The sequence below is a fragment of the Solanum stenotomum genome, chromosome 6 (genome assembly GCF_019186545.1).
Source record: "Solanum stenotomum isolate F172 chromosome 6, ASM1918654v1, whole genome shotgun sequence".
NCBI lineage: Eukaryota > Viridiplantae > Streptophyta > Magnoliopsida > Solanales > Solanaceae > Solanum > Solanum stenotomum.
The window spans coordinates 52,202,591-52,214,719 of record NC_064287.1 but is presented as its reverse complement, the minus strand read 5'-3'; the positions used below and the strand labels follow the sequence as shown (position 1 = coordinate 52,214,719).

General features: G+C 29.7%; 1 protein-coding gene across 1 annotated transcript; it reads right to left on the bottom strand.

The window, feature by feature from the left end:
* Positions 1-10,394: 10,394 nt before the first annotated feature.
* Positions 10,395-11,511, bottom strand: LOC125866891 (adenylate isopentenyltransferase-like). Its single transcript, XM_049547274.1, has one exon. It carries the CDS (start codon positions 11,441-11,443, stop codon positions 10,418-10,420), a length of 1,026 nt encoding a protein of 341 aa, XP_049403231.1. The 5' UTR covers positions 11,444-11,511; the 3' UTR covers positions 10,395-10,417.
* Positions 11,512-12,129: the final 618 nt, after the last annotated feature.

Genomic DNA, 12,129 nt, shown 5'->3' with positions numbered 1-12,129 from the left:
CCCCTACCCTCGACCCTCCGCCCCCTCACCCACCCCCTACCAACCCCAAAAAAAATTTAAGTTTGTTTCTAAAATATATTTTGAATTTCAAAAATTATTTTCTACTCTAATAAAAATAAAAGATATTTCTCAAAAATATTTTTCATTCATAAATTAAACAGTAAAAATCTTTTCCGAAAAATATTTTCTACTCACCAACCAAACATGAGAAAATAAGTCAAAAATCAATTTGTTTTCCAGGAAAACATTTTCCATGGAAAACATTTTCCTTCATACCAAACACACCCTATGTCAATTATTATTTTCTTAATAGGTGTGTCAATTCAAAAATAAACAAATAATTAGAGACAGAGGGAGTACAATATTATTGAGCTCGCTCACCGTTTATTTAAACTTATTCATTTTACTTAAAGTAAATATTTAATTTTATTTGTTCCGTTTAAAGAATAAAGAGGTAATTTTTTTTTATTAATTGATTCTTTACGAATATGCCAAGTTAAACATGGACGGAGAAAGTACTTACTTTTTTTTATTATTTAAATGTAAGATACTGTACTCCTTTGTGACTCCCCATTCGATATTTTTGTCTTTCACTCTTCTATTCTTCTTGGATCCCATTAATCGTAGCTTCCATCATTTTATTTTTTTTATTTCTCGATCGGTGTTGAAGTCTCCATGCTAGCTTTTATCGTCATTTTATGTTTTCTTACAATTGAACTGGTTAAATTCTTTTTTTTTAATGCACAAATAGTAATATATAAGTTTTTATTTTATTTGATATATGTATGATATTTATGTTGAAGTCCGATCAATTCTTTCAGTACTAAGGGCCCGTTTGACCATGCGATATGGTATCATGATATGGAATCATGATATGGTATTATGATATGGAATAATGAGATGAAATTGAAGGTTTGTTTGGACATGCGATATGAAATTTTTGTATTGTATACTTTCTCATAAACATAAAAATCACATAAGTTGTAAAACTATTAAAATAGCCCCAATTGTTTATTCAATCTTATCAAATAAACAAAAAATTATAAAATCGCATAATAAATTATTACAAAGTTATTTGTTCTCCACTTAAGTAATTGTTTCATCTAACTTTAATTTAATAAAAAAAAAGTTGAACATAAATTGTAGTGTACTAGTCTTTAATATAATCCTCCCACATAGTACGGACAATTTCCTCACGTTGAACTTGCATTTCTCGATCATGTGACCGAGAAGACGAACCAACATTGTTACTTTGAGCCATTTGTTTGTCAATATCCTCCGCAACTATATCTTCATGTTCATAGACCATAAATATTTCATCACTACTTTGATATTTTCGCAAATAATTAGGTAACACTGCACAAGCTATGACAATTTTCACTTGTGTATCAATATCATAATGGTTCAAGCCTTGTTTTAGTATTCTAAATCTATTTTTCCAAGCTCCAAAAGTCCGTTCAATCACATTGCTGCAGAGATAAATGCCTATAATTAAATAGTTCTTTGGCATTTTGAGGCTCTCTTTCACTTCCTCGGTAATCTTGCAAATGATAGCGTAGTCCCTTGTATGGAGCTAAAAATCCTTTTGTGTTTCGGAAACCAGCATCAACAACATAAAAATAGTGCTTTCAAGACAATGCAAAGTCATAAAATAAATATTATCTCTTTAAACAAAGTTGATAGGAAATATGTAACTAAATACTAATAACTTACACATAAAATATAAATGTTCACCTATTAAGGCCATAAAATAAATTTATTAATGTGATTGAAATTTTACCTTAAACCAAGGCCAAAATCGAGTATTATGTCGAATTTTGAAATGTACACCAGCCATATTTTTTGGTTGTATAAATGTTGGTGCCATCTTGCTAATTGCCTCGGCAACTATTTTAACAGGCCGGTTAATTATTTCAAGTGAATGTTGAAAAGTTTCACAAGCGTGAGGTGTGAGTTAAAGTGACTATATGTTGGTGAGAATAATAAATTTTATGTCGGTGAGAATAATAAATTTTAAAAAGTAATGATGTGATTATAAATTTTATTTACATATGAAACAAATGGTTAGTAGATATAAATGTGGGGTTGTTTGAACAAAATATAAACTCATGGATCAATTATTTTATTAAAATATCTCAAATCATGATAAGGAATCACCATATAATTCCATATCATAGTTTTTGGAGAATATGATATCACCTCTCATGATATGAAATCATGAGATGGAATCAACGTAAAGTCACATGTCCAAACGCTGATTCCATCTCACGATACCATAACGTGATATGGTATCGCATGACCAAACGCCTACTAATAAGAGTCAATAAAATCCACATATATCACATTGTTAAACCTAATACATCTATGTATTGCATAAGTTCCATAGTGCTCGTTATCAAGTATTTTTGGATGAAAGGAGTAAAAGATTGTTTTTTGTTATAATAAAACATCTTATTTTAAATTAAACCAACATGTCTAAGTTCAGCCGCTGCAAATACTTGAAGCTGCAGTTTGGAAGGCATGCGATGCTATTTTAGTCTAAATTTAATTTATAGTTAGAGTATTTTTTTAAAATATATATTAGGACATATTGAGGGGTTTAATATTATTAATCATTAATTAGCCATATAAGGGTTACATTGCATACCACCATTGTTTGCCTTAGCATGTAATTTGATGATCTCAAACGAATTAATTAACACTAGCTAGCTCAACTAATTATGCATTGTGACATCATAATCATTTGATATGTTGTAAATAATTATGAGAGTGTGTCGACTAGTGGAGTTTACAGAAAAATACTCATACATTTTAGGGGATAATAAGTTCTTAAGAAAACACACATCAATTTTAGATGAATCACACATCAGAAGACAAAAAAATAAAAGATTTTATATCAGACATATTCAATATGATTGTCCAAAAAAGCTTGCTCCTTTAAAACTTCTTATATAGTCATTTAGGTAACATGTGATAAAAGAAAAATAAGGTTCAAACTAAAGCCACTTTTGTGTAAATAAAGACCATAAGTTATAAGCTAGATATGTTCACCAAAACCATAATTTATATATATAGTTTTTGATATTATTTTCAAAGAGTTGAACCAACAAAAATACATTTTAATTAATTTCAATTAAAACCTTGTTTGGAGGGTTGTTACTTTGTTATATTGTCGTTTTTTATCGTGAAAAAATACATTTTGATTGTTAGTTAAATTTTAGTGAATTATATAGTTGAAATCTATTGTGAAAAGTTTTATTTCAATGAGATTTAGGTGATCAGAATCTTGCCTTAATATTTTTAGGTGATTGCAACGTTGTCTTAATATTTTCTTCTCATTTTATTTGATGATAACTTTAAATCATCCAAATTTTAAAAATACTACATTACATGACAACGAAAAAAGATACAACAATTATCACAAACATTTTATTCATTAAGACAATACAGCACAGCACAGTACAATCTTCATGTCGGTAATGCAACTTGTCTTTCCCAAATTTCGGTCGCCGGAACCTTGCTGTTTCCCGGCGACATCGTCGGCGGTAAGCTTCCATAGCCTCTACTCGTTGGATCTTACACATCTGTTTCCCCGTTAGATACCTCGTGTTTCCGTTTATCCTTTTCACTTCTTCCGGTATCCTCAACCCGGTGCTCCGATCGGAAAACTCATTTTTGAGTTCGTCGTACATCTCATCGATTCGTTTGCTAAGCAACCCATTCAGAACCGGGCTCGATAGCAAGGCTTTGATTAAGGGATTCGACCCGTCGATGATAAATGGTACTTTCCGGCGATTATTGATATCGGAGACTTTGAATTTATCTGTAAACCGGAAGTCGGAACTGGAAAACTCCAGATCGGAATGTTCGCCGAGTAAATGGTGATAACCTCCAACTTCAGGGCGTGTAAACACTTGAATCTTATCGGAATCGTTAAAACTATTGGCGCTGTCGACTGTTAGTTTCGATTTGTGAGAGTGGCGATGTAGAGAGAGAAATAAATACAGGTGAATTCCCAAAATTAAAGGAATATTGGTCTTGGGCTTGAACCTATTATCTCTACTTTGTAATGGTCCAACAGAAAAGCCCAATGATGATATGAGGCCAAGGTATGTTGGATCAAAGCGGACAATATGGGTCATGTGTTGAAGATTAACTTAAATAAATTTCATTAGTTTAAGAGTTAATTACTTGGATATATTCTAGTTGGCAGTATTATGTATCTTACCAAATTTTAGTGTTTTCATATACATTCAGATACGTGTATTTCGGGATACATAGAATCAAAATTAGGTATAATTTATTTTAGATACATTGTATCCAAGTCGATTCACATGTATATGAGATACATAAAAAATCTCGATCACAACTCTCCTATATATTTGGTATCCCAAAACATGTGAATCACACAAGATATATACATACTTGTGTGTATCCAATGTGATTCACATGTATTTGGGATACATAACAAATCTCATTCGCCTCCCTTCCCATATCACTCACTTATCTTGCTATTTTAATGTATATGATAGCAAAAATACATGTATCTAAGTTTATCTTACTTAATATATGATAGGAAACTCTATATTAGTGGTAAAATACGTAATATTTTGAAAATATATAAAGGTAATAATAGCATATATGGTTGTGAAGTATGCACATAATTATGTAGTCTCTCCAATTAAATATGGCGTCAAAGCAAGGATCATATACGATGATGATGAGGCAAATCTCAACAAGAATGTTGATGAGCTCCTAAGGCGGAGAGGATTGTATGTGATTTTCATGATGGAGGCCAACAAGTTCAATTCATTTTAAACTTAATTCAATTTGACCTATTCAAATTTAACTTAATCCGTCCACATGACACCTCTACGTAACTGCGACAAATTAAAAACATAATGATCATGCTTTAACAACACATGATCATCATTATTTGTTGCAAATGTGGCGTGTTGATAGTTTCCACAGTTAAATTCTTGTACTGTACCAGTAGTAATGTCGTCTTGAGACATACACCACCTAAATTTTTTTCTCTCGTAGGTGTACTAAATTATTTCTGTAATATAGTTACGTGAGATATAAGGTAGAAGGACTATATATATAATAATATAAATGCATCTAGTCTAGTGAAAAAATGAGTCATATAATAGGGACAAGGTTCATTTTTTTAATTTTAATTTTTAATTAATGTGGCCTTGGAAAGAAACAAATATTTAAATATTGAGCATGCATAGAACACAACAAACATACCTTTTTGTGCATACTCAAACAGTCATATATGGCAGTCAAAAGAACAACACTTAGTTATGGGGCAAAACACTTCATCAGTCTTGTGCATAATATAGTAGTAATTCATTTCATAATTTATATCGCGATATAAAATTGTATGTCCAAACGCTTAACAAGTGTATAACTTTTGTGGGCTAATAGTTTGTAAGTATATGTATAATTAGTCCAAAGAAATTCAAATATATAAACAGATAAATACATAAAAAAAAGTTAATGGGATTCATCATTCGATCTTTATACTAAAAGGAATTTGGTAGCAATGAACAACTTTCGTCACTAAACAACAAAATTCATCTTTATTGAAAAATTTATGTTAATTTCAAGTTATTTAGCTATAGTTTAACAATAGAAAACAAAATTTATAGATAATTTCTATTGTAATTTTCAATCGAGAGAGGTTCAAATTCCCCTAACTCCACCGTCATCAATATTCCTCTTATCATTAAATAACTATATAAAGTAAGACTCATTTGAGATTTGATTTTCAAAATATAAAATAAATTAGTAAAACAACTTTCTAATAAATAATTTTTGTAGAATGCCTATCAAGTCAATAAGGGCCAAATTATTTTTTTTTTAAAATAGAGGGTATAGTTATTAATTTGTAGCATGATTGAAGAGTACTTATTTGTTAGTATATTACAAGTTAAATTATACTAACCATGTAACAAAATATTTGTTTATATATATATATATATATATATATATATATAAGTTTAATTAAATTGGAATAGGAAATAGTGTTGGGTGGCCGCATGGGTTCTATAGGAATCATGCGCTAAAGAAACCGCACGCGTACTGACCAACACCTAATTGCATATTTATTAGCTTTGGCAATAGAATACTACTTCTACGGCTGTGTTCAGATTTAGAGAGTTAAATAATACTCTATTTTTTTTCTGTCCAATAATACGTGTTTATTATTGATTTTACGTAGTGCTTAAGAAATTATAAATAGAAGGGTAATTTACTATCACCCTTTGAATAGAAATAAATAGGAAAAAAAGACAAATATACCCCCGAATTATTGTAAATGGTATGCAGATACCCTCCGTCATACTTTTGGGACAATGGTGCCCCTGCCGTCCAAATACTAGAGCATAGATGCCCTTTTTACTAACGGATATACACGTGTCATAATATTATCCACTGACTCCACATTTATTAAATATCGGATCGACAGATAAGATTGCTCTATGTGTCTCTATTTAGTCTTCCGTTAGAGTGAAGGGCATATATGCTCTACTTTTTGGACGGCAGGGGCACCAATGTCGAAAAGTATGACGGAAGGTATCTGCATATCATTTACGATAATTCGGGGGTATATTTGTCTTTTTTTCCTAATAAATATAATGTCTTGAAAAATGTAATAGAGAAATGACTATAATTAATGATATGGGTAAATTAGGAACTAAATGTAAAATTATCCATTGATTTAATAAAGTGGACAAATATTGTTGGAAATCCCAAAATAGTAGTGAACAATTATTATTGGGCGGAGGGAGTATTAAGAGTTTTTTTATTAAGAATTTCATGTTCCTACAAGAGTTTGAGACCACCTGATATGTTAAGTGACAGATCAGGGGTGTATCTAAGTTTAGTTAGTCAAGTAAATGAAGTGTTTTTAAGGCTGTCAAAAGTTCAAGAACGAATCTAATAATTTTCGTCAATTCATAAATATTTTCAATACCTATCTCTATAATTTATGATAGATGAAAGATAATATTTGAATATATGATAAATGCTAAATGGCCAGAAAATTTGACCAGAAATTTTAAAAAATTATAATATTTTTTTTATTTTAAAATAAACTAGTCTTTTTTCCATTTTTTAGTTAAAAAAATATTAAAACTAAAAGGGTAAAAATATTTAAAAAGTTAAAATTAACATAGGTAAAATATCATTCTGGCCAAAAGGATTTTTCCTCAATATATAATGACATAAGACGGAGAGAGTAATTTGTATTTATTTGAGAGAGAGACTTTCCAAGGACTCATTCATGAGTCTTCATTCGATATTTCTGTCTTTCACTCTTTCTATTCTTCTTGGATCTCTCCCATTTTAGCTTCCACCATCATCCCCTTGTCTTTCTTTACAACATGATCATGCCATATTAAAATGTTAACATTATATGTATATAATTATAATAAATATATATAGTAGAGTTTATAAGTTTCTTGCATATTTGAAAGTTAAAATAATATTAACATGTTATAACAATAATTAAATAATGCGAATACATAATATATTACATTATCCGCGGACAAATTAAGATACTTTTTTTAAAAAAAAAAAAAAAATCTTCATCAGAAAGTTTGATACGTTATTTCTTTTCGAAAGACAAATTAAGTAATATTTTAATAAAAAAATAAATATTTTTTAAAAATATTTAAATGTGAGAAAGATGAAACTATACTCCCTCGTTTCTTTTTATATATGTATCTTAGCTTAACTAGTTGCTAATACATACATTAAGAAAGTAAGGAAGATGTTTCAATCTTATGGTAAGTAAAATAAATAAATTGACAATATTTTTTTTGAATTCAGATTCACAAATAATGTCTTAATTTAAATTTAAAAAGTTAAGTTAATTCTTTACTACTAGGATATACTCCATTTAGGAGCTTAATATTATGATTCACTTAGTTATAGGGGTTACATGCATACCACTATTGTGTGCCTTGGCATGTTTAATGATCCCAAACTATTTAATTAAAACTAGGTAGCTCCACTAATTTTGCATTTTGAGATCATAATCCTAATATATATGTTTTTCAATTTGCTTCTTGATTAATTAATAATGAATGATTTTCTAAATTTAATAAAAATATACATGTTCGTCTGCATGCCAACGAGGGTAATCGAGAGCTATGACAAGGTTGTCTCTTAGATCGTGTTTTATATATATACTTCAAGATGATAATTAATATTCAACAACAAGAATTAAAGAGCGTAAATGGTAAATAATTAAGACATGAAATTTGTGACGCTCATGATTGAGGGTGTGCCTATGAGAGATGTATATACACGAAAGAAAGACAAGTTTCTAGGTGGAAAGCTTTTGAAGAAGTGATTCACGTGATACCTTAGACGAATCTTACGTCATAATGAAACAGAAAAGTAAAAGAGAATATATATTTTTATCCAAAATACAAGTGTAATGTTTACTTCTTGAAAATCAAACCATATGAATTTCGTCTCACATGTGAGGTTAAATATATAATTTTATTGAACTAATCTTATCTAATCTAACTAAAGTTTAAAGATTGGTCAAATTAATTTCTTCATCTTTGACAATTTTAAAGATCTCTTATAGATATTTTGGTGTGGAATTATTTTGTTTTCAACTTGCTTTTTGAATGAAATAGTTATTATTTTTTATATAACTAATTAACAATTATCTAAATAAGATATATTGTTATAACACAATATTTAGGCGATCCTTTGCAAGATTAAACAATTTTAATTAATGGAAATCTTAATACACACCCTACATGTCAACGCAACAATTTTTGATAACACTATAATCCACCATGAAAGATTTATTTGGACAATTTTCAGTACCTAAAAGAAAACTATATATAATCGTTCAAAAAATGTATGATAAATATTTTTTTTTAAAAAAATAGATTACTTGTTATAATACTATAAATATTATTTAGTACTTAACTTTTGATACTAATTCAAATTGCGTTATTGGATTAGAAGAATGATAGCTATACTGATTCAATATACTCTAAGGACGTACCTTCTTATAGACTTGTAGAATTAAGCGTGCTATTACATCTAATGTATTATATTACATAAAGTTTATAATTACAGTCACTTGCTAGCAAAGTGTGATTACTAAAATAAGAGTTTTTTGTGGATAAACACATTATCTAATTGACTTTTTAATTTAATTGATTGTTCAAGAAAAGGATATCATAATTAAGATTAATTTTCAAATACACTGGTCACTCTCAATAGAGTTTTCATAAAGCTTTTAATTAATTACTTGAGCCCTTTATTAGCTTTGTCAATGTTAGCTTATGATCCAATTATGAATTAGAATTATATGATAGTACAATAATAAATTAAATGATATATGATCAATTTGGCTATTTGAGTTAAAAGTAATAACTAATAAGGAATGAATTTGTCAAAAACATAAATCCTCCTTAAATATCATCAAATGTTGCGTTGAAATAATGGTAAATATTTCTTTATTTCTTAATTAGAGTCTCGAATTAAAGTATTAAATATGAGATCACCTTTATAAAAAAACGTTTATTCAAAGTGAGACTTTTCACTGCGAATATAAATTAATCAGACTCTAATATGAATATCAAACACCAAAAAAACAAAAAAAATATCCTCCTTAGATGTCTCTCGTGTGATATTGTGATGTTGTCATGTCTATTAATACATTATGTTATATAATAACTTTAGTGGAGGCGATCTAGAATTTGAATATTATGATCTATGTTGGAAATTTTTACCACAATATATTTAAATTATTTGCACTCTATTTTATATTAGTTGATCATTATATTAAAAATAGTTGTTCCATATCAGTTGTTTATCTTACCAAATCAAAAAAATATTAATTAAATTATTTCTATATTATCCTTACAATTAATTCTTTTTAAAAGTATTTATATTTATTTGTAAAATTTCAAAAAAAATTTTAAAGGATGAATAAATACCATTATCTTCTGATTTATAATTTTTTAAGCATCGTACAAAATAAAAAGTGCTCTAAGTACTCTCAAGGATAGAGTATATATTTTCGTTTTGATGTATACTCTCAACACAAAATACTCCATTTATCGAAGTACTTCAATTTTTAACTCATTCCAAGAAACAAATCCAATAAAAAAAACAAAATAAATAGAGAAAGAAGAAATTATAGAAGACTCTTTTTCTTTGATTGTTCTTCCATTTTTTTTATGTATATTTTTGTAAATAAGGTAGTAAATTACAAAAAAAAAAAAAAAAAACCATAATTGGTTACTACGTCAGCCTCATTACATACGTTTTTTTTTTTTAAAACAAAAAATTATAGTATATATATATTTTTTTTAAACGAGAGAAAAATATTGAAAATGGAGAATTTTTGAAGAGGTGTAATTAGCTGGAAAACCTACTCCAACAAAAATTGTTTCACAATCTTCATGCTTGGTAATACAACTTGTCTTTCCCAAATTTCCGTCGCCGGAATCTTGCTGTTTTCCGGCGACATTTTCGCCCGGAGTGCCTCCGTGGCATCTACTTTTTGTAGGTCCCACCCACTTTCTCTCAACCGTTGAATTTTCCACATCTGTTTCTCTGCAAGCTCTTTCGTATTCTCCTTTATCTCTCTCACTGCTTCATCGTATAGCCTGCATTTTTCCTGTACGGTGGTACAATTTTTCAAATTCCTAAAATACCCCTCCATCTCCGGTACCCCAATCGCTTTTCTTATCCCGGTGTTCCGATCGGAAAACCCGTTTTTCTCGAAGAACTCTTCGAGCTCTTCGTACATCCCGGAGTCCATCATCTCGTCGACTCGTTGAAACAAGTAACTATTCAGAACCGGAGTGAAAACATCGACCCAGATGAAGCAACAATGGTAACGAAGCTCCTTTGATATACACTGAACCGGGTTTAACTCATCGAAAACATCGACACCCGGATTGAACTGGTTTGATAACAGAGCGTAGATGAAGGAATTCGACCCACCGACGATTAATGGAAGTTTCCGGCGATTAATGATATCAGTGATTCTGTTATCAGCTGTATACCGGAAATCAGAAGGGGAAAACAACTCAGGACCGGAAAACTCACCGAGTAAATGATGAACAACGCCGCCCTGTTCATTGATTGAAATTTTGTTCGTTGTTATGTCAATCCCTTTGGAAACTTGAATTTTATCTGAATTTATAATCTCCGATGGGAAAAAACGAGTGGCGAGGTCGATTGAGAGTTTTGATTTTCCAGAACCAGTAGCACCCATTATAACAACGATTTTTTTCGTTGTTGGTGGTGCTACTGTTGTTGTCGTAGCCATCCATTTGTGATTTTGAAGGAATTTGAAATTTTTACGATGAATATGATAAAATGATCCGAATAATCTTCTCATAAGTAAAGAAGAAGAAGAAATATGAAAATGGTGATGCATATGAAGCATAGATAACCAAAAAAGAGTTGGATTCTACTACTACTACTACTATTACTGTAGCTATTTATTATGTACACTATCATACAAAAATCATGAATTTGAGAAAATGGGGGTTGGGGGTGAGGGGGTGGGGGTTAGATGTTGGTTTTTAGTACTCTTGGCAGCACCTGACAATGGAGGGGGTGGGGTGGGATAGTATTGTATTTTTCTGTTATGACGAAGATGAAGATGAAGATGAAGCTTGATAGATGAATGTATATATATTTATATATGTAGTGCTACTGTTTATTGATGGCTTCATTTTGCTCTGTTTTTTTTAGTGTATAATATATGGTATAAAATATTTAATTTTTATCGGTTACGATAATGGATATTGTTATTTTTCGTAATTTACCTTAATGTTGGTAATGTGTTTTCTGCCATTGAAAGAGATGAAGAAGAATGGAAGGAAGTGAAGATGTTGGGTCGCATTTTTATAACATGTTTGCATTTTTATAATGAATTCAAAAGGAATAGTAAGTACTACTACTTTTTGAATTAATAAAAAATTGACTTTAACTTATGGATAGCACAATGGGTCATATGGTAGATATCGTATTTAAATTTTTGATATTATATAGTTTGTATGTGTATGTTCCATTCCCATTCGCTAAACTTGCTCCTTCTAAGAATGGTTTACCTCGCTTCTCGGCTTG

Coding starts and splice junctions, on each gene's coding strand:
- LOC125866891 (XM_049547274.1), bottom strand. CDS start 11,443: ATGCTTCATATGCATCACCATTTTCATATTTCTTCTTCTTCTTTACTT.